The sequence below is a fragment of the Nymphalis io genome, chromosome 2, assembly GCF_905147045.1.
Source record: "Nymphalis io chromosome 2, ilAglIoxx1.1, whole genome shotgun sequence".
NCBI lineage: Eukaryota > Metazoa > Arthropoda > Insecta > Lepidoptera > Nymphalidae > Nymphalis > Nymphalis io.
The window spans coordinates 4,637,462-4,662,187 of NC_065889.1; the positions used below are offsets into that span (position 1 = coordinate 4,637,462).

Here is a 24,726-nt window from a genome sequence, read left to right on the forward strand (position 1 = left end):
TGACGGCAATCTACAGGACATACGGTAGTACGTTATTTCCGAGGCACGTGTACACTACGTACACAGTTCCAACTTCCAAAAATCGGGCTGGTACTGAGAACCTTCGACAGAAAATCAGTTTTTTATTTCAATCCGTATATATTAAGCTAAGTCCTCCTATGTAAATCAATATCTGTGAATAAAAATTTTTATATTATTTTGTTTGTATGGGAAAGTTTTCATTATATTTATAAATTTATTTTTATATAATTTTACTGGTATATGATATAAAATGTAACAGCCTGTGAATATCCCACTGCTGCGTTGAAGGCCTCATCTCTCTTTTTGAGGAGAAGGTTTGGAGCTTATTCCACCACGCTGCTCCAGTGCGGGTTAGTGGAATACACACGTGGCAGAATTTCAGTGAAATTAGACACATGCAGCTTTCCTCACGACGTTTTATTTCACCTTAAAGCAATTAATAAAAAAAAATATTGTTAGTAAATGTAACAAATAAGTAGTTCATTGTGAGCTAATTATAGCTTAACTTACCTGTAATAATGTAAATTTCCTTATAATATGCTATTAGGATTTGCTTTTTAATGAACCCGAAGCTATAATAAGTCTTTCCATTATGATTCGATTACAATTTCAGAGGCTTTCGAGTGCCACTTCCCTAAATGTAGGTCAGCCTTGACACACTAATCCAAGTCAGATACATATCAACTTCATTTGAATAAGCTGTATGCGTAATTATGACAGCTTTGATGTATTGGCCTAAAGTAACCTAAACTCTTAAATAAGCTATTAAGGTCATTCTTCCCCATTAAACGTTTATGAAGGTACATGTATTATTTTAGTGATAGTATATATAATAACATATTTATATATTTTAATTAAAGTTATATGTAATTATGTAACAGCCTGTGAATTTCCCATGGGTGGAATAAGGCCTCCTCTCTGTTTTTTAGAGGAGAAGGTTTTGAAGCTTATTCCACCATGCTGCATTGGTGGAATACAGATGTGGTACAATTTCAGTGAAATTTGACACATGCAGATTTCTTCAGGATGTTTTTCTTCACCGCCAAGCATGAGATTATTTATAAACACAAATTAAGCACATGAAAATTCAGTAGTGCTTTGAACCCACGATCGTCGGTTAAGATTCACGCGTTCTACTGGAACTCAGCCATCTCGGCTTTACATATAAAATAACAATTAAAAAACTAATATACGTATTTCTTACGATCTTAAAAATAAATAAATACTAAAAAGTCATTTTTAAAAACACACCGTTTGTTTACAAAATTTCTTTTAATTTATTCTATGCTATCAATCATTGAAGAGTATCTTCGCCTGGATCCTGGGTGAGGAATCAAGTCATAGCTTACTCCGATGGATAAGAGGAAGTGGTTCTGCTTGCAAGATTGGACCTCACTTAAAAATTTGTAATAAACGTAAGTAGTATAATATTTTATATTAATTTCTTATTCTTGCTTTAGATAATAATATGGTAAATCCATTTTAACTTAACTAATTTTACGAACAATGAATAAGGCAACAAATTGAAATAAAACTATTAGATACTTTTCTTAGTAAAAGTTTATTACATATTTTTCGGTTTGATGTTCTCCGGGTGCGTCTCACTGAAAGTTTTTTCTCTCAAAAGTGCCTCGTAAACTTTCGAAATTGTTGGGAACTTATCCAAGCTCAACTTGTGTCTGTAATGATATTTGTAAGTTAGTTGCGTCCATTTAATTCATCAGCTATTATAACCCAATGATTTTCAAGGCCGGAGCCGACGCAAAAAAGCTGGGGACCGATTCTACTAAAAAAACTGTCGCTTTATCATTGAAGTTTATCTGTTTTCCTATTCTTTAGTTGGTTAAAAAATTAAGTTTGGTTTTGACATAACGATGTATGCTAACATCATATTGTCAAAGTTAAATCGGAATTAAATCGGGAACATATCCTAATCGTTGTAGACTAGTAGAATTGGGACTCTTAAGCGAAAAAACGTTGCAAATATTCGTCTCTTATTCCAAATTATGTCTTTGTACCGTTTGCAGATGAAACATTTGGAGTACCTACTAACTAGACATATGAAATAAATAATTAATTAATTGCAATACATAAATAAAAGAAATATTACTTATTGCTTATATACCCTTATCCTAATTATCTCTATAAATAATAATACGAAGAAAGCAAAACAATAAATCATTTAATAAAGATATGACCGCGGTTAATTGAAAAGTAGGTCTCTCTGAATCAGTCTAGGATGGTACTTGACAAGTCTGGTATTTCTGTCAATATGTCCAATATTTATTAAGATACATCACTAGTTATTAACTTAATAACAAGTACAGATGTTTGTCCTATAAATTTCCCAACGGAATAAAACGATAATTTGATTTCATTTGTATTACAAGTTCATAAATTATCTTGGGAGTATAGTGACAATCGATATTTTAATGGTTTTTTTTTTAACACATATACCTACTGTTTAAGTGCAATAACGTACAAAAAGGTAAAATAAAAAAAAAATAATGAATTAGTCTAAGACGAATTGTTAATTCAAATAAAACAAATGCCTGAAGCGACAAAATTAATAGCTTTCGTTACGTATTTCACGCATCGTAACGAGATGTAATGTGGTTAAAAGATTAATTTTATTGTTTAATTAATTTAAACAGCGTTTTTAAATTTTATGTGCAAAACAATACGGATACAAGTTGCAGTAAGTAAGTTCTTTTGTCATTTTAGTAACATGATAAGATTTTTTAGATCGTGTTTGTAAACTGGTTAATATAGTACATACGGCCTTAATAATAATCGCTTAATAACGTTTGAACAGTTACCGATGTCCCATTAGTAAAAAGCAAACTTTAGAAAAAAGAAGACAAAGCATTGTGTAACTCTATAGTTACAAGGATTTATGTTTTATGAGGATTTATATTTTTTTATAAGGTTTTTTTGTAAGGATTTATATCCTACCAATAACAAATTAAAATACCAAGACAATATGTAAATTAGTAATATTATAAGTAGTTTCTTTTAAATTTTATAAATAACATTTCTCTGTCTTTTTTTTCTTTACCTAAGGTTGCCTGTGATGTTGCGGCCTCTAGTACGTCTTCCTTATTATTAAGTAGGTATTCTATGGTTAAGTTTCATTGATGTATAATAAAAAGTATCTTTGTTTGAAGCACTAATCCAAGTCAATGTAATATTAATCAAATTTATTTTATGTTTAATTAAACTACAACTTCACTAATCTTGATTACCTAAGCTAGTTTTACCTTGTAACAGCATTGTACATCTGAGGCACCAGACACAGATCAGCCATGCTTAGCTGGTTCTCGATACAGAATTGACCTGATGATTTCTGCAGCAGATCCTCAAGTATATACAGTCCGCGTTCTGTCCAATACTTAGTGAAGTTTTTGTATTGATCCGTAGAATCGAAATGGCTTAACAAACCTACATTCTGTAGCGGCTGAATGCCAGAGACAACAGTCTAAAAAACAATAAGCATTTAAATGAAAATTAAAATACATGATTTTCAATTTTACAATTTCATAGTACATTGTGATAATAACTTAAGCCAAATCTTTGTATTTTAAATACAGAACCGAGTGAGAGAAAAATTTTATGTAATATTTATTTCGAATGAATTTTGACAACAGCCGCCCATCTCTATGACCAGATGACTTAACAGTGCACAAGTATAAACGCGAACATTTCATTCATACAGGGCGATGGGATATGACCGGGAAAGATATCAGGCCCGAGGGGGTATAACATCATCAACAGGTGGGGAACCTAGGGAACTAAGATGTATCCATTACATCTGACAGGTGCACATATTTCTAGAACTGGTCAGACGGGAACTAATCCACTTTCCGAATGAATGGAGGAGCAGAGAAATCTACTGCATATGGACTCTTTTACAAGTACGGGATGCCACAGTAGCAGTCCTGGAATCTGCCATACTATCACAATGGAGAATGGATGAGAACAGCACGGTCCCCTATGTCTGTAATTATACTGGCTCAATACCCTTTTCAATTGAGACAAAACAAAAAGTATTATTATTTGATGGTAGAATAATTGAATAGAAGCTTTTGTAGCTTGCACAAAATGTTGTTTTTTGTTCCCACGCATATAATAAACAATCAGCTGTGAATTCAATAATACCATAGAAATACAGGAGGAAAAGATTTTACATTCAACTTCATTGAAACAAATAAACGGGAACTATTTAATATTCTAAGTAAACAATTTTTTACAAAAATAAATCACTCGTTTGATACATTCTATTATAGTTTTAATTAGCTATCGACTTCGCATAGGAAAAAATAGTATTGTTCATGATGCATTGAAAGCTTATTATTAAACAAAAACTCATTTTTTTCAATAATATTATTTTTAAACAAATATAATAATGCAATCAGTATTTAGTCAAGCGATCATGATGCATACGCCCGAAAGTACTGTGCTAATACATATATTATTTTTTTTTAGGTTGCGTCCTTTTCGACGAAAAACCTTAACTTGGCACGCAATTTTCGATACTGCCTATCTTGCAAAGCTTTATACTCATAGCCATCAAGGCAGAAACACATCGCAAGCGTTTTCGTCTTTCTGAAATGCGCATTTCTAAAATAAGGTAAAATAGTAAAATCGAAAGTAAATGGCTAATTGATACAATTTAAAGATCTAAGCAATAAAAAAACAGTATAATAAATTAGATGTTTTGAGAGATTCAGATCGGTATACGGTCCATAAACCGTATAGTATTGACTATTGAGGCTTAAACGAGTAACACTTACCTCACAAATTTCTCTCATACGCGCTCTTAATATAGGCGTTCTTGGCATGAGGCTAGGCTTAGGACGAGTGTCTTCTAGATATTGAAGTATAGCCATCGACTCAATTAATGTTGCACCATCTAAACGTAAGTAAGATCAATTATAAACAAAGATATTATATAAGTAATCATTATCTAAGCGCATATAGTTAGTTCAATCCACGAAAACACGCCCCACGATTACAGCTTACACTCGCATTGTAGCGATTGAAAAAAAATAATGGGGCGCGTCTTCGTGGATTGAACTATCCATAGCAGCGCTTATGTCAAGTACCGCTAAGACTGCGCCTACATAAAATTATTACATTATCTTTAGGAATGTTGGATTTACCATTTCATTAAATAATTTGTACCAAATATTAAGCAATATAAGCGATATATAAATTGTATATTATTTAAAGTAACGAAACCACAGAGTACCTGTGACCGCAAAGCTGCTGAATGGGTCACGCTTCGATTTGTGATAATTGAAAAGCTATTCGTGAAACCGATTTCGATAGTGATAACCTCTGCTGGGATTGTTTATAGTTTTACGTATTGATAAAAATAAAAATCAAAATATGCGTTACTCCAGAAGCACTTTGGAATTTTAAACACTTTTAAAATGACATTTTACGAGATAAATTAAAGGTTTCGAATGTAATCTGTACTGAGGAGAACCGCCAAGAACTTTCTCATATTTAAAGAAAATCATATAAGTATATATTTTTTATTTTCTCTACATCGGACCCATATACAGGCAATTTCTAATACTATGTGTACATGTGTCAATTATATCCCTGTAAGTTTCTTCAAAGGTTAATAAGAAGGTTTAGAAGTTTATCCTACCAGGTCGCTCAACTGGTGGAATATATATTTGAGAAGAAGTTCATTCTATATTAAAATAATTTAAAGGTTTTATCTCACGATTTTTTATTTTGCTTTACACAATACGAGGAAAGCCGAAAATGAATTGGTATAAGAGGCAGTTTTTTTGCTAAAACAGCTATCCCTTCCACGCAACCAACTTGAATTTCACCGGCTAAATGAATTATATAAACAGTTATATAATCTTATAATGGCTTTGTGTATAATAATAATATATTTGTTTTATTAATGCGATTGCTCATTCATGCGATAACTGGGAATGTAATCAACTTACTAATTAGTTCTATATTAAAGAATCAAAATTACAATATAATTATGTTGGTATAGTGCCAAAAAAATATAATAAAATCTGTATCCTATAGACGACGGAGCTATCGTTACATGCTTTGCTTGATTTTGTATAATACAATGGTAAAATTGTAAATTTACATTAAATTAAAAATCTATGAGTATAAAATAAGTAACTATTTAGGTCATCCAAGTGCTTCACAATTCAATGAAGCTATTTCCTTTAGATTTATTGAGCGTCACATTCGTTGAAATGAGAAGTTATTGACCCAACCAATTAAATGCTGGCGCTGTTTGAATCTACCTCATAGACTCTTTGATTATTCAAATCAGTTTGTGTGTTCTGTGATTTATTACTTAGCATATTTTAACTTATTGTAAATACGACAGATTGTATTTTGCCTTCGTTATTTTGTCAATCACACTGGAAAGTATGGACGCATTTAAATACAATTTGGCATGAAATTTCTTTATGTCTTGGAATAAGATATCCAGTAATATCGTATATTCCATTTGAAGAAGGATTAGATTAACCAAACCTTAGATTTTCATATTCCATGTGATATGCTAATAGCTCTGGTTAGTCAAAATTCAATGTCATGTCTTCACTCCTGTTGTAAAAAAGGTTATAATCCCTTGTAAAATATCCGACTGCAGTGTGCAGATGATACCACCAAGTTGCTACAATGCGAGTTGGTATAGCCGAAATAAAGTATAGCGAGTTTGTATTCCGTTCAGCCACTGGGCTTATCTGCTTTTCGGTTTAGGTTTTAAGACATTTATTTTTATAAAGAACAAAATATTCAAAAACAAACAATAAGAAATTATAATTTTTAAATTGCTATAACATTTAACTAAAAATATTAATACTAAAATTTAACGAAAAGCGACGTGCCTTTTATTAATCAGATCAACGGTTTGTTGTCAACCAGATGTACACAGACGAATATTAATTATTATATTAAGAAATATACATGAAGTCGTATTAATTTTTTAAAAACTAAATACGAAGCCATATATATTTCTTATTTTTTCTTGCTATTAATAATAAGGTTGTGAAGATAAACACACACTTTAAATCATCGTTTATTAGCACACATATGGAGCGCACTAGAACCATAATGGCCCTATGAGATCAGCGCTCATTGAACTGTACCCTCACGCTAATAACCCCAATTATGACGTATTGTCTTGTAATTTGATCGTCAGATGCATCATTAATTCACCGTGTTGAGATAATCGCATTGCATAACTTATAAAGTGATTATTTCTATTGAATAGGGATTTACTATATTGTCAATAAAGGATTGGTAATAGGGAGCTTATGTGATCCCTTTACAGACTCTGCTATGAGATGAAACGAATGGGTTGTGTTAATCCAAGCGTAGCCGAAGGAGATTATTGAGATTTGTGTGTCACACAGCATATATATTTCGTTTAGTGTTATATATTATGAAGCTCAGTATGCAGCACTAATAAAAAGGAACAGCTCGTAAATGTCCAACAGCTGGGCAGGAGATTTCTCTCCTCTTAAAGAGAGGGTTCGGAGTTCCAGCTACGTTGCTCCAATGCGGTTCGTGGTTATACAAGTGACAGAATTATATCCATTAGATTTCTTTCTTTACCGCTGATCACGAGAATACGAGATGAATTATTATGAACACAAATAAGGCACTCGAAAAATCTGTGATAGGTAGAATATTATATATATATATTATTAATTAGCAACATATATTATTCAGTAGAAATATATGTTGCTAATTAATTAATTCTGAATTGCAAAGATTAACCTTTGGTATCTACATAATACACAGAAAACAACAAGAATTGTATTTCAATTAAAACTTATAACATGTTTTCAATGATGAAAATTTGAAATTTCTAGTCATAATTTCCACATATGTTTACTTCGAGCTGGAACAAATATCAATAAAAACAAAATAGTTACTGGTAATTGTGAAATACATTTGGAAATTTTCGCAATATCACTTTACGGGTGTGTATTTGAATTTAATACAAAATGTTTAGCAACGAACACAGCTTGCATTGTCATAAATATTTTATATCAGAGAGTATTAGAAAATTGAAGGATATACGCTCCTGTTTAATGTTATATGTTTGTTTTGATTGTTTAAATTTAATATAATGTTCTTTTTATTTTTCGATCAATATTAAGATTAATATATTATTTATATTATTTTATCCTGGGGCAGTATTCACACACAGCCATCTGGGCCCAAACTAATCATAGCTTGTACTATTGAAACCAGACAGTATAGTACATATACTACTTTTCTTTTTAAATATATATATTATATTATATAGAAAATTACACCTAGACTCAGGACAAACAGACATGTTAATGTACACAAATGTCGAACCTGGGTGGGAACCGAACCCACAACCTTCAGCGTGAAAGGCAAGTATCTATCAAGCACGCCAACCGGCCCGTAAATATATATATATATATATTCGAAAACAATTTACTTTATTCAAAGTTTGGAATTATGAGCTTTGACATTAAAAAATAAAAATTACATTCCAATTATTTTTGGCGTTTTTTGTTAATAAAAAATATAACAAACATAATTATTTGAATAAACATATGTAAAACGACGCGGTCATGCGGTTAGGTGTACAGTACGAGCAGATAGGTTGCTTTCTCTGCTCGATATTGTTTATATTTTAAATAATGTTGATATTAATGTCATAATATCACCTCATTATTTAAAATATTGGCACGGGTGAATATTTTATTGTACTCTTACGAAGCCTGTACGAAGCCGAGGCCTGGAGCAGCGTGGTGGAATAAGCTCTAAAACCTTCTCCTCAAAAAGAGGAGAGGAGGCCATTTACAGTAGTGCGACATTTACAGGCTGTTACGGGAAGCCTGTATAGAATATTATAGTATTTCCCTTGAATGAATTGACGATTTGACAGTAAATATATTCATATATCTTTAGTAAATTTATAGGTTAATAAAACCACTGATTTTTGTCTCTTCCAAAAGTTACGATTTTTGTGTTTTGAGCAGCAAGAATTACAATCTTAATCTGGTCTTCCTGGTATTATATATTTTAATATCTATTTGTGATTCATAATATCAGTTTAAAATTTCAAATTAGCAATTGTAAAAAACAACTGACTTTTTAAAATAATACGAATATTTTATAATCTTTAGAATAGCATGCAATAAGGCCACATCCACACAACTTTTTATGCCCTATTTTATATTTTATTTTAATTTTAGGTGTGCAATGAAGACTATATAAATAAATGAATATGACAAGTTTTTTGATTTTTTTATTAAAATTATTATATGCATAAAATAAAAGTTTTTAAGTACGTAGGTGCCAAGCCTAATAATAATGTACTTCATTTAATGTAATATAATTACAAATAATGACTTACAAATTATGTTGTTGGATAATTACGAAGGCGCGAGAAGGCGGGATAATAATGCTTCGTATGTTAATGTACGAAACATGTTTGAAATTATTCTAGATTTTGGTGTTGAATTCAACTATTAGACAGTATGATTCACGTGTTTTTTTACAATTTACTTTTTGAAATATGTATATAATATTGTTTCTATAAATACGGCCATAATACGGATAAACCGTACGGATAAACATAATTAATCGGATTATATTTTGAAACAATCAGAGTCAAGCAAATAAGCTATCCGACCGTATTTAGTGCTAATACATCTCACTGTATCTTTATATTTGTTATAATTTTTTTATGTTTTTTTACTAAAAATTGCATTTATATCAATCTTATGCTATAAGTTGAACTAAGTTTATCGAGGAGCAAACATCGATGACAGTCTAGTAAACATGTTTGTTTCTAATTTTATAAAATACACTCGTATTATGAACTGTCTTGGGATTTACTTTATGAAGTTTTATGGATTTAACTTTATATTAGAATAATGTTTGATTCATCGAATCAACCGAGTCGTTTCGGGATAATCAGTGAATATGTCTCTATGAAAAATATACCCGTAGAACATAACCTTTTTTAATTCTTATTAACTCTATTTCTTTGGCTCGATCAGGAGCCACGATATTTCGTGATTTTTTATATTTACTTAGACATTTATTTATTTATTTTAATCAAGTATGTTGCGAAGCTGACTAACCATAAGCGTTGACAAATGAACGGATGAAATTTCACTGGAACTTCGAATCTAAAGTGATTCCCATAATTTGATAGAGTATAATTAAAATCGTCAAAAATTCCCAAGGTTTTTAAAACGTTAAATAGGAATATTACCAGTAATAATGACCTCAAATAAGTCCTTGTATGCTTTTTTTTGCACAGACTTAAGTCTTTTTTTTTTATAGAATAGGAAGGCGGACGAGCATATGGGCCACCTGATGGTAAGTGGTCACCAACGCTCTTAGACATTGGCATTGTAAGAAATGTCAACCATCGCTTACATATCCAATGCGCCACCAACCTTGGGAACTAAGATTTTATGTCCCTTGTGCCTGTAATTACACTGGCTCACTCACCCTTCAAACCGGAACACAACAATATCAAGTATTGCTGTTTTGCGGTAGAATATCTGATGAGTGGGTGGTACCTACCCAGACGAGCTTGCACAAAGCCCTACCACCAGTCTATATAATATCGAAACTATGTAGTTAAATTCTTAAATAATATCAATAAGATATTTTATTGTTTTAACAAACGTCTCATTTATAAGACAGTTATATGTTCATATCATTTGAACTTGTTTATTATTATATGGTTTGGACTCCACTACCACTTATCATCTGGTGGAGTAGTCATTTGCATTCCCGGTATATATAAAAAAACATAGCAATACTTTTTTTAAATAGTTTTTCATAGTGAAATGGAAAACACAATAAACGAAAGAAACCTTCGTTTCGTTTGTTTACTCGGTTTTCAGTTTAATTTCACTATTATACACGATTCAATGATTGCCCGAATTGATCACATCTCGATTAAATTGAACGAATATTAAATAATATTAAATATACTTTTATATGTGAGTGTGATATTCGTAAGTGTTTCATCAATGTCGATATCTTATATAGAATTTTTTACAAAGCGATATCAGAATTTCATTTAGAACGTCTCCTCGTGCTTAATCACGTTTATCGCGAAAAGATATTTCGTAGAGTAAAGTTATTTTTCTTGCCTTTGGGAATTAAATTTGGCCCTACATTGTGCTGTATAGAGGTTTTCTATCGTAACTAACGATATCAAAATGAATATAACGTTATTTCGTCGTTAAAGTAAAAATTATAAATTTTAATATGGTATTGTATGATTAAATGAAAATAGTTTCAAAGACAACGTAGCTAAAGAAAATTGGATTTTTTAATTTTTACTTATAATTAATAAAAATATTATGATTAAATCCCACAAATAGCTAGATTTCTTGATTGAATATGGAGTAGATATAAATGAAGCTATATATTAAACATTTATAATAATTAAGTAGAGTTTCATTAGGATATTTTTCCAAAAAAATAGAAAAAATACAGCTAAGTTTTTATGAATAGTCTATTCCAATCGAAGAAGGGGTAAAGATTAACTAACTTTAGACTTACATTTTCTTTTCTATTTGTCAATAGCTCTGCTATATTATTCATTACAAATACATTGTTCTTAATACTTATATCAATTTTAATTTTATCCCAAATTTCCGATAAAAACTTCGCCGATATTGAAAACGTCATTTTAAAATATTCAATGAGCATTCAAGTATTCAAGCATATATAGATTATTCAAGGTCTCGTACAGTGATATTGTGTCATTTCAATGTCAAAGTTGTTTATTTGCCTTTATTCTTCCTTCGTTTGGAATAGGTTATATGTATATGAATCCTTACCAATAATTAAAGCGGGAACCTTCTGCGAGGGGTTAATGACACGGTACTCATCAGTCAGTTGTGAAAGTTTGTTGACGATGTCCACTGATCGTTCTACATAAGAAATACCTTTAAGGTGTAAGGCAGCACGAACCCGCCAAGAACATGATGATAACCAAAATCCATACAAGATTGCACGAGTCTCAGTCTAAATAGGGATAAAATAATTTTTTAACAGCTTTTATGTAGATAGGTTGGCTTTTTGTGTGGGTATTTTTTTACAGTTTTATTAAATTTTATTTTACACGGATCATTCAAAATTGAGGTTAGAAAAATTATCTATGTTGTTTTTTTTTTAAATATCTCTAATAATAACATACTACGAGTATTAATGGAAATTTAATGAAGTTATATGTTATAAATTTGTTATTCAATTAGATAAAAGATTGAGAATAGGTTATTTTTAAATTAATTAACTTACTGTCATCCTTGCCATCTTCAATGGTTAATTTAATGTTAGGTTAGGTATTTTAATGTTCCTTGCAAATAGATCCTTTTTGACGTTAAATGACTTCAGTTATAAAATACTTTAATCATATAGTAATCTAAACGTCATATTACAAAACATAAATAAACAACTGATATCATTTTGACCTGTCAGCTGTCATGTTATCTACTTCAATTGAATTTTCAAAGTGCGTCAATAGATGGCGCTGTACGTTGACACACTAGCCTTTTTTTGAAATATATGTAGATATGTGTACTTTAGAAACTTTAAAATGTGTATTTATATTGAAATCGGGTAGATATGTGATATTTACGTAAAATAAAATAAGGGTTGACTGATACACATGATGTTTATTTACACGTACTAGATTATAGTTATAATTGTTATATATGTATCTAAGTATATTGTTATTATTACATTTTTAGGAGCACAGCACTGCTGCACTAGTGTTTAATGAGGATATAATATTATAAGAATACATAGAGTACGCTAAATTTTTTTTTGTAATACGTAGCTTAAACAATTCTACTAACCTATTTCGATTGATGCTTATACGGTAGGTACAGCCATAAGAGGTTACTGAATGAATAGTAATTATAACAATATTATAAATATATCAGCTAAAAAATGATGTTATTAAACATGTTTTAAATTTTAGTTTTTTTTTGCAATAATATACTACGCACATAATCTTTTTATTATCTATTATTATTAAATAGTTATAAATATTTGATATAGGTTACGAAATTCCCTTAAGACTACTCTAAAATGTATTGTTGTTTCAATAATTATATCAATAAATAGACTATAAATTAATATACAAAATATTTAAAATAAATAACATAAAAATATTTTTTGTAAAACAATATTTATAATATAAATATTGGTCACATTATTGTACTATTCAGCTTCTTAATGATGCCTACTCAAAATTGTGAAATATATAATATACAAACAAAAATCAAAGGATGTATTCTTATTGCGATAAATAAATGTGTTAAAGGACATTTTAAACTATTTCTCTATTAGTTACAGAGGTAAAAATATTTGTTATGCCTTATAAAATGTTTTTTATAGTATTTGCTTTTAACAAAACGGTAGATAGATACTTTTCAGGCAAAATTTCGCAGTTCCATTAAAAATCCTTTTTATCATTGTCATATTTTAACCCCATCTTAAAGGCGAGCCGGGTGGTCTCATTAACGTAGCTCTCGTTTCAGCCGTAAGGGCACCGCCACCATCTTCTGGAAGGCCATAGAACGCGTACAAGTGCCTCCGGTGATGGAGCTCGTGTCCTCTATGCGAAAGGCTCTGTAAACGACTCCATAGAGAGAATATTCGCTTCTTTACCGATTTATTTTCGTTTGATGAGTTTTCTGTAAAATAATAAATTTCGATACATGTGAAATTAAAACAAAAATGATATACTTTTATCTGAAAATGTAATTTAAATTTATGTACTATATAAAATCTACTCCTTAATAGAAAACTATGTATGTATTCAGACTTAAAGCGCTTTTAATTTCTTATTACTAGTATTGTTTTGTGACTTAAAAAACAAGTGCTTTCTTTTTTTAAATGACAATTGACGGCTCACAATAGTTTCGTTAGCTCTGTTTCTTTATATTTTCAGTTTCTAATGTGAGTCTACATTAGAAATTGAAAATATATGTAGTTTTACACTATCATGTTTATATCATAACGAGGCATTACACAAATATCCGTTCTATGTACCGTAAAACTGCTACGAGTAATACGTTAATAACTTTTGAAAGCTAATTTTTAGTGTGTTTCACGAACTAATCTCTTTCTAAAATACTAATAAATTAAACCAAAATAAAATTAATTCAAACAGCCTCTAATACTAACTTTGTTCCGCGGTTTTAGTAGCGTTAAACTTAGATTGTTCGTGCCTTTCATACACGTAATGAGTTCTACAGCTTACTAAATTGGATGACCTTTCTGCTTACTGTCGCTTACGTCTAGTTACACTCCTAGATAAATTTCTAGACTCGTATAATAACCTAAGCTTTTTTAATAAGCGTACGTATTCAACGTAAGTATTTTTATTTTTATATCGTTAAAACTTTGGAATCTAATTATATCGATTTATCTTCATTTATATATCTACAGGAAGTATAGTTAATTAAATAAGAAGATTACTTATTTTCTCATTACAATTTTCTCTGAGTTGACTCCGTGCCTATGCACGAGGGACTACACAGTTATACAGCCTCACTCAACTGATGAGTGGGTGGTACCTACGCAGACGAGCTTGCACAAAACCCTACCACTAAATAAACGCAAGTACGCTTCGTAAAATAGATATCAATAACTACGAAATGGAAGACAAATAGTTTGTTTTCTACTAAACTAATACATTAACTGAAATATTATATTATTATAAATACTATTGTTCATGTATTACTTTAAAGGAACTAAACAAATTAAACCGATTTAAAATGCCGTAAATGAATCAAAACTAAGTATTAAGCTATTAATTAATTAGAAATTACCTAAAAATGACAAATCGTCGCTGTTTAGTTTTTCCTTTCTCTTCACTTTTACCACAGGTTTGTCATCGTTTTCAAATAACGCGTCATCTTTTGTTTTATCATTATCAGTTCCTGTTGTCGATTCTAACGGTAAAAAGTCAGTGTACAAATATTTATTCACAGGTGCATTTTTTATATTGTCAGTTAAGTACGCTAATTTTATCTTGAGGATAAATAGCGGGCCAGCAATAACGTTTGTATCAAAGTTATCATAAATATCATCGCTTATGGAATGATACAGGTTTCTGGAATCATCGGTTCTTTTTAATTTTTCCAAGTCGTCATTATTGAGAGCTTTTTGAAGTTGTTTATCAAGTAATAAGTTTTTATTAAGTCGATCTAACTGTCTCGGGTAGTTGTGCCATTGTTCTTTTCTAAAACCTTCGTCATCATAGTTAATTTCATTATCCATTACTCCATTGAAAATCTTTCTTTCCTGATTATTGTCATTGTCCAAATACTTTAGTCTAGCCATTTGCGATTTCTTCGGTAAATTATCTTTAGTTGTTCCAATAAAAACTTTATAAAAAACATTTGGATTATCGGTATGTCTGTTGTTATTTAAAGTATTGTCACTATCTTGGTCTTCCAAAAGGGAATCTGAATCGAGTTTGTTTATAGATAATATTGGAAGAACGTTACTTGAAGAAAATGTTATTGTTGTCAGCAGTACTACTGGAAGCAACGACTGGCGAATCTGAAACAAATAAAACGAAGTATTGTTTTTTAATATGTATATTGACTTTTGTATTTGACTTGTTTTGACAAGTTGTAAGAGAAGAAAATAAATTATTAAATAAATTCAATAATTGTATTTTTTGTTAATTATATAATCCAAGAAAAAAAATCTTTAAGTAAATTATATATATTTATTGGTTTGTAAGTATTTTGCTGTTTCAGGTAATATGGAGTCATATTTAAAAAGAAAGAAACAAAGACATAGACAGAAAATAGACCTTAAATCACAATTTTATAAATACAAATAAAAATTAAAAATAGTTACTGTACAAATCGTGACCGCGTGGAATGGTGGCAAGAATGCTAGCAGCATTTTCCATTTTGATTAGTAATTTATACAAATTACTAATCTAACTACGTAAATATAATAATTTTGTGTATAAAATTATGTTCTTAACATTTTTTGGCATATCTAATTGGTATACGTTGAAATCAAGTTGACTTGGTCAAAGTGAAATCATCTCCATCCAAACCTTCTCCTCAAAAAGAGGAGAGGAGGCCTTTAGCCCAGCAGTGGGACAATTACAGGCTGTTACGGTTACGGAAATCAAGTTCGTTGTAGGCGTAAACGAAATTAACATTTCTTGAATTATGTTTCTATTATAATTGTTATGTTGCCATAGAATTAGTATGCCGTATTATTATTACTCTGTGTACCTTCAACAAGACAACGTATTGTATATCTATTTAAGACTTTATTTCCAGTAAAATAAATATATTAAAAACGTAATTAATGCAAAATTATTTCGAAGGAAATATAAATAAATTGTATCATTTTGTCATGTGAAACAAACAGCTGTACCTATTAGTTAAAGGAAACAAATAGAAATGAATGTATCGATCTGATTAAGAATTAGTGGCACGAACGGCACGGTGAAAACTAGGACACGGTAAAGATAATTAATGAGTTGTAAAGCTCATTATTGGCGTCTGTCAGTCAGGGAACTCTGACGATTGGGTTAAAGGTCGATATAATAGACGTAGTAAAAATGTGCAAAGTAAACAAATAAGTAGTTATAACAATTCAATGCCTTGTCGTTTTAGTGAATTATTTGTAGTTAGAGACGACCATTATCATTTAAGATTGTCAGCTACCGGTATGATGACAGGAAACCAACCTACTAACAAAAGGATTATTTGTCAAAGAGCGGTGGTGTCAGGCAAGCAGCTTTTTCATGACTTCAAGACTATTCTTTTTCCGTGACTGGGTAAAAGGAATAAGGGAATGTTTTTCGATAAGTACTTTTTTTATATGTTTTGTTGTATTTTTTTAATTTTTACTATATTTTTTTGACATTACTTAGGATAGTCATTATAAGACAGGGTAAGCATGATTGAGTTTTACGTGTTTTATTTGTACATGATACCTTGTGTAAAACTGCGAAAAAACCTGTTTTAGGAAGAATACTGCCATATGTATATTATATATACTATAATTTCTAAACAGTGTTGCGGCATGGTAGAGTAGTTGTAGTAGAGTTGGCCAGACATGGGATATTTATGGGCTATTAGTGTTTTTTGGTACCATACCCTTGATTATTAATAAACTGTAATGTATCTTCCCTTTATCGTAATCTTATAATATTATATTTCAATCTATATCTTGTACCTTTGAAACAGCTTTATCAATTTGGCTTAAATGTTGTATTTTTAATATTATTTTGCTTTTTAAGTTTATCTATTATATTGTTTTATGAAAATTCCTTTTTCGCAAAAATATCATTTTTTTATAAGTAATTATATATTAGAGCCAAGAGAACGGGCCCAAGTACTAATGTTCTACTTAAATTGTGGTTTATAAATAATTATTACTATTTAGGCTCTAACTCGCATTTATTTTTTATTATCATTATTTCTTAACTATCATTGCTTATTATTACTTATAATAAGTAATAATACTTAAGAAACATTAATATCTAACTTGCGTAAAAAGTACTTGTTTCAGCTCTTATTTGAAAAATTTTATATGAATTTCCGGCTTCACGTTTATGAATTTGAAGCGGACGGTATAAGGGAGTCCAATATTTTCAGATTTCATTACAAAATGTCAAATAGACGAACATTCTGAGTATTGACTTATGAAACGGCGGATCAGAACTCTCAGTAAACAACTCTCAGGGGGCTCAATTATTTGAAAATGTTAATCAGAAATATACTTCGTCTCGTTTTCTTTCAGTAAACAGAGACAAAATATATATTTTTTTGTCTCTGTTTACTGAATTTACATGTTTAATGAAAAAGTCGACAAATATTGAGTTATTTTATTCGAGTGTCTTAAAATAATTCTTTCACTCATATATATTTTAAAGTTATGTAGTTGTTATTCTTTAAATTTGAGCTTAGCTAGCAGATTCATTATCTCCATAACATACAGTAACACTGTGGTAGTAAAAAAAAGCAATATACGCTTTGTAACAGTCACAGCGAGCCGTGAGTGTGATATGTGAAACCGTAATAAAATCGTGTAATGCGTTGTATGAAAAATCTCTTTGTTTTACGACTGTCAATCAAAATAAACATTTTATATTAAAAGTTATAACTTAGTTTGGAAATGTTTTTTAAGACAATTCTTTCTTTTGATATTTTGGATTAAGGATCTGGTGCACTAAGCAGAAAATAATTTCAGGTTACAGTTAAGATCTATTCAGGATGAGCTGAGAAATAATAATTGTGCTGACTTATTAATGAATAAATAATAAGAAAATGCATGAATACGATAACAAATAGAGTTTTCATTTATTTTTTGTTATTGTTAATAGTTAATTCAATTATAAAACATTGTAACTGTTTTATTATTATAAGCATGTCATGTGTTCAAATGTGCATGTGTGTGTTGGCTTAGGACCAATAGATTTACGTACTTTCCAAAGTCGACAGTGGGAACACTGATTATTGCTAGACTCCGGGCTGTTGACACAAAAACTTTACTTTATTTACTTTTAATGGAAGGCAAAGTAAATATTTGTATACATCTGTTTTAGGATCTTATCTAATTTGTTACTTCTAGAAATAATTTCACTGTAGATTTCATCTCTTATGTAAGATAATATTTCGAACACTTTATTTATCAATATCAAAAATAATATCTGTATTATATATTTTGTCTAAGTTTAGCATGATTGCGGTTGCGGTGATATTTCATCATTGCGGTATAACATTATGTCGGCCATGTTTCATGGGCCATATGTCACAAGGGCGGTTTCATCAATTTCTTTGGATTTACTTGTAATAGTATAATTATCATCTAGCTTAGTATTTAAATGTACCTCATATGTATATATCAATACATGATATATTTATATTGTATATATTATAAAAGGAGATGCATTATATCATGTAAAATACTTTTCACTTTGCGGTAAATATAGAGTAAAAAATAAAATAAAAAATTGACGAATTTCGATGTTAGTTAGTATAATATTATTAATTATATATTTCCGTTAATCTAACTTCTTGTTTTTTTTTATTTTAGTAAGTATATCTGTTGTTTGATAGCCTAAATAAACAATAATGGTGATACGCATGATCATTTCATCATTTTCCAAACGGTCGCCAACATCCTAGGAAGCCTCTACAAAAAATATAGATCCCTCGCCTTTTTTCCAGAGTATAATTATAATCCATACAGAAATGCTAACTAAATGCTTTATTATACATACAACCATTATAAATAAGAAGATGTATTTTTGACCTTTTAATTTTTCAATTAATTGATAACTTGTAGAAGATGTGTTTTAAAGTTCGCTTTTTATTATAGCAATGTGAATTCATTATTTATTCCAGTTTCGTTTATATTTCGTATCTCAGTGAACTAACTGAAATTTTAGTTATTAGTTTTCATGCTACATACATATTCCAAGGTCCTGTTTTTTTAAATTAAATTACGATTTCTCACACGGACAGTGCCTTGTGCCTCTGTGCCATTGGTTTTATTTTATCAGCTGCTTTTCTCGGCTGATTTTCTTGAAGGCTTTGGTTCTTTTATTATAAATAACTCGTAAGCTACGAAAAAATAACTAAAATATTGTCTTCTCTTAAACACTTAAGAATATGATGCGTGTGTTATGAATATAGTTGAAATAAATTGTTATAACGATGTCAACTATCACTTGCCTAAATTTTTATATAAACTAAAATTTAATAAACCGCGGAGCTGAGCTGAGCTTTATAATAAGCTGTATAAATAAAGTAATCCTTATTTTCTTGTTTAATTTTAAAACACTATATATAATTCTAGGAAGCCATCGATTCCCAAATATTGTAAAATAATTTGAAAAGTGACTGAGTTATTTTTTTATTAGAGGTATTATTAAAAACATGCGAAGATAAAAGAAATGTATTCCAATGTTGAAGGCAATTCCGTGAGACCTATTTCTGTAACAAATGCTAGTTTTTCAATGAATGTGACCGCCTGTCCCCAATACGGTGCTATCATTTATCGGGTAATAAATTGTGGCTCTTGGATATATCGATTGATTACAACATTTTTTTAGATATGATTTATTTTATCACATTATATTTAAATATTCACCTTTAGACATATAATGTATCATAACTTTATGTCCAAAAGTAGTTACTAAATATTATTAAAAAAAGTTCAATCTTTAATAAAATGTTTTACATTTATTGTTCATTCATAATATCATGTTATCATTTATTAATAACAAATTACCAACCCTCGCCGTAAAGAGAAAGAACAATGACCTCTTGTTAATAGCTAGTCAATATAGGTTTTGCAGATGAAATAATTCTCGGAAATCACCAAACGAATTCGACCAAACTCTACATTTGCATGATTTAATTGAAGTTTTTACCAATAGTCTGCTTATGCTAGATGAGGGGTGTCCGAAAATCGTCATCATATTTTGAACACATCAATCATCACATTTTATGAAAATTCTCTTTTTAGACAACAGATCATAAAGATAAGAATATTTTATAAATTAATTATTATGATATGATAGTAACAAAAATTAAAAATAATTATTGCACAAATCCTGACCGCGTGGAATGTTGGTAAAAATGCTACCAGGCTTTTTCCGTTGAGTCGCAATTCCATTCCTTTGAGCGAAATGTCCCAACTCTCCTATTCACTTATACTTCAAGGTTGTATTAATTCTCTCTTACTTGCCCTTTAAACTAAAACACAGCACTTTAAAGATTGGAATTTTTAACGGTAGAATAAATGCTGAGTAGGTGGTAACAATGCAGATGGACATGTACAATCCTATTTTACGTTGACTAATATATTTATTTTAAATGAAAGTTTTAAAAACATGGTTTACATTAATTTCTGTTTCGAATCTGTACTGTCATAAAATACCATAATTTATAGGATGGTAATATGTTCCAAATATTTCATACATTATTCAATTACTACATATTAAACAAAGATCCCCGCGGCGTCTGTCTGTCAGTCTGAATGCGATAAACTCAAATACTACTAAACGGATTTTCATACGGTTTCCACTGGGCAGAGTGATTCATGAGGAAGTTTAAGGTGTATAATTTATCAACCGTAACCGTAACAGCCTGTGAATGTCCCACTGCTGGGCTAAAGGCCTCCTCTCCTCTTTTTGAGGAGAAGGTTTGGAGCTTATTCCACCACGCTGCTCTAATGCGGGTTGGTAGGCAATTTATCAAGGGTTTGTGTAAATTGGCTGAAATATGACGATAAATCTTGAAGATATCGAAAAAAACATGTCGACTTGGAGTTTTACTGGCGAGTGTCACGTAAATAGGTACAGATACAAATACATACATTACATACATAATATTATATATATAGTTTATTAAAAAAATAACACCAGAAATACAAATAGTGCTTTTACCAATGAAAAAATAATTACGAAATCGTTCTTTTTAAGCCGACTTACACACTTGGAAATTTACAAGTTACTTCCAAAAAATTAAGTGCGTTCTACGCCAATGGCATTAATTTTTACTATTTAACTGAATATCCAACAGACATTTATTATTTACCGTCAGATAATTACACTTTGATCTTTATATGGTTGGCAGGAGTAGGTTTAAGACGTCGTGTTAACGTCAGCATGTATACCTGTCTATTGAACCCATTGAATTAATTTCCATTGTCTTTATAATGGGTGTTTGTTAATTCAGATAGAAATTGTATCAAATTATATTTTAAATGAAATAAGCGAACACGTATTAGTTTATCCTTAAATATTACAGCTTCAGTTATACTAAGGTTTATTATTGACGCATTCGTTTTATTTAAAATTAACTTATACGGATTAGATATAATTAGATGTTGGACCTACATGGAGGTTTGTTTCTGACAAATAGTTTTTACGTGATAACTTTTATAGGTCTACCAGCCCGCGCTATGTGAAGGGGTGGGTGTTGTATAGCCTATGTCCTTTTCTGTATACTTGACAACAACTGCGCAAATGTAAACCTATTAAAACAATAACTTGGCTTCTTTATAAATTGTCTTATTAAGATAAACAATCATTCTCATGAACACAATTTAAATCTTATGTTAAAATAAACATTAAAGGCCTTAGTAATGCTGTGTCTTCTTCCTTCGAATGTCAAATCAGCAATGATAGAAAGTTGAAAAATCAGTGTTTAATAAAACAGCCGCTAAGCAACGTTTATAAGTTAGGCCATTATAGATAGGGCATAAGCAACACATGAATATATAAACGATAAAAAATCGAAAAGCTCGTATTCATTGATTTCTATACGTGAACGTTATTCTGTAAGAACAAAATCCAAAATCACCGCATGAAACGGTCGCGAAATGTCAGAAAGTAATATGCGACATTGACCATAATAATTATAACATTTCAAGAATATACGCATCAAAATAGTATATCACTATACGTCGGTTGTAACATTTCACGGGTGAGTAATGAAAAATTACATCTTACGTAATAACACTGCAGGTTATATAAATAAAAGTAACTGCATGTAGTATATGTATTTCATTTGAGAAAAAAATAGGTAACCACAGAATTTTTTGATGCACTACTCGTTAGAATCTACATTTTGCACTAAAGTTAGCCTTTCAATCAATTTAATCATGTAACATAATGGATTCAAAACCATTTATAAACAATAATTTTCTCAAGTAGGCTCTTATTTATAAGAATAAGAAGTTATTCTTGTTTTTAAATAAAAGGCGTAATCCTCAACAGCTAATAAATCAATACGACTAATAAATTTGTTCTTTAAATATTAGGTGGTAATTTTAATAAGTTCAAGAAATTATTTATAATCTAAAGATGACCTGAGTCACAAAGGTAAAACGTTATACAAACAAAGGAAAATAATTGCTTGCAGTTGTTCCCCATGATATCGTTTGATAAACATTTAATTCAAAGAAAAGGGCCTACGAAATGTTTGACTTTGTGTAGGAACAATACGTTCGAATGTGACCTACTTATAAATACAATGGACCACATGGTGTATGTAATCTCAAGCAATTATAACTTCTATACGCTTTGCGTTAAGAGTCAAAAACGTATATTTCTGTGGCTAAGTTTGTAATCCCGGCTTTTTGCTTCAATAGCACCATTCCGCCTTCGTTCTGCCATAACGCGCATTGGAGTGGAACGAGTCATATTTCAAGTTTCCTTCAAACAACCAGCCCAATAATATGAAAAAGTGTACATTTAAGCCTTTTATGGGTCGTAAAAATATGGATAGTTTTTAAATTTAATTCCAAATACATTACGCAAAATTAAACTAAATTTATTATTTACTATTGTATTATACGTGTGATGTGGCGTATATTAGAAATATTAAGATAATCATAAAATATTCTTTATTAGTAAACTACGTACAAATATTTTTATGAAACACAAAATTAAAATTAAATTAAGATAATTGCTTTTATTTACAAAAAACGTCGTATATTTTGTTGTTTTTCAACTAATTGTTTTTGTTGTAATTTTCATTTATATAATTATAATCGGAGTTTAGATTTCATAATATCGTAATACAATTTTATAACTAATCTCACACTGATTAAGTACTTTATTGACATCACCGGCCCTAGCCCTTTATTAGGGTAGTCCGAGAGTCAGATACTCTCGGACTACCCTAATAAAGGGCTAGGGCGTCCTTTGGTTCTTCACCTTTTTAATGACATTGTCATGCTTAGTTATAATCATGCATAGCTTTAGCATATTTGTATGTCATCTTAATTAGAAATAAAACTAAGAAGCTTTTGTCACTGGAGTCTCCACCGCGCAGATGATGATGTAACGAGACATTTTAACTATGCTTACAAAATTTAATTATTCGATTGATTTTTTTTCCATCTGGCGCTTTAATTTAATTATTCTCAACCCTATGTAATAAGGCTTGTTTAATGTATACGATTTGATTAAGTGTAAAAAAAACACATATTTTACACATTTTTACGAAGCTGGACTTGGTAGCTAGCAAAGTATTACTTTACCTAAAGAGCAGTGACTTAAACGTCAACTAATCTGAAAAACTAACGGTATTTAGATAATGAGAAGCATTTATCTGTGTACTTATTATAGCTGTGTATAAAACAGGTATTCATTTTTTAGTTTATAAGGTTGCAGATTCCGAGACTCTCGATTCAAAATCGCGTGTCGAGCTAATATTTTTATTAAATATACAGCAGAAATTTGGAAATAAAGAGGTACAGGTCCTGTGCCTCAGAAAGAATATAAAGACGTCGATGATGCGACAAATATGTGATTCTTTTAAAAGATAAACATTTTCAGTGCGACTACAGCTTAATGAAATCGAGTTCAGTTGTCAGTTTAAATACATTTTAATGGCACTGGACAAACATTGCTGATTTTTATAGGTTTGGTTTTTTATTTCAGTCGTGTTTGCTCGATTGAAATCTTTCCCCTAGTGTTTTTCCATCATTGACTATCCATTAGTATTATAATTGTCATGTATGTATTCCGATTTAGAAATTGATTTTATTAGGAATATTACTTAGAATATACATATTATTATTTAGAATATATATATTTACTGGTGGTAGGGCTTTGTGCAAACTCGTCTGGGTAGGTACCACCCACTCATCAGATATTCTACCGCAAAACAGCAA

The 24,726-nt window shown here is 30.2% G+C and overlaps 2 protein-coding genes across 2 annotated transcripts in view; both read right to left on the minus strand.

The window, feature by feature from the left end:
- Nucleotides 1-1,563: 1,563 nt before the first annotated feature.
- Nucleotides 1,564-12,492, minus strand: LOC126779659 (probable maleylacetoacetate isomerase 1). Its single transcript, XM_050503818.1, has 5 exons — nt 12,337-12,492; nt 11,877-12,063; nt 4,815-4,933; nt 3,282-3,499; nt 1,564-1,700 (listed from the first exon to the last, which is right to left on the minus strand). The coding sequence occupies exons 1-5, from the start codon at nt 12,349-12,351 to the stop codon at nt 1,586-1,588; spliced, it is 654 nt and encodes a 217-aa protein (XP_050359775.1). The 5' UTR covers nt 12,352-12,492; the 3' UTR covers nt 1,564-1,585.
- A 782-nt stretch (nt 12,493-13,274) lies between these two features.
- Nucleotides 13,275-24,726, minus strand: part of LOC126779607 (uncharacterized) — a 52,321-nt gene continuing 40,869 nt past the window's right edge. Inside the window, exons 2-3 of the mRNA XM_050503755.1 lie at nt 14,880-15,615; nt 13,275-13,739 (exon numbers count right to left, since the gene is read on the minus strand). Coding sequence (XP_050359712.1) covers nt 13,528-13,739; nt 14,880-15,615 — 948 coding nt within the window. The 3' untranslated portion in view covers nt 13,275-13,527. The remainder of the gene's footprint in view (nt 13,740-14,879; nt 15,616-24,726) is intronic.

What these genes read in the sequence shown, in the direction of transcription:
- LOC126779659 (XM_050503818.1), bottom strand. An exon ending in GTATGAGAGAAATTTGTGAG is followed by an intron (nt 3,500 to 4,814) that starts GTAAGTGTTACT and finishes ATTGTTTTTTAG; the next exon opens with ACTGTTGTCTCTGGCATTCA. An exon ending in ATGTACAATGCTGTTACAAG is followed by an intron (nt 1,701 to 3,281) that starts GTAAAACTAGCT and finishes ATATCATTACAG; the next exon opens with ACACAAGTTGAGCTTGGATA.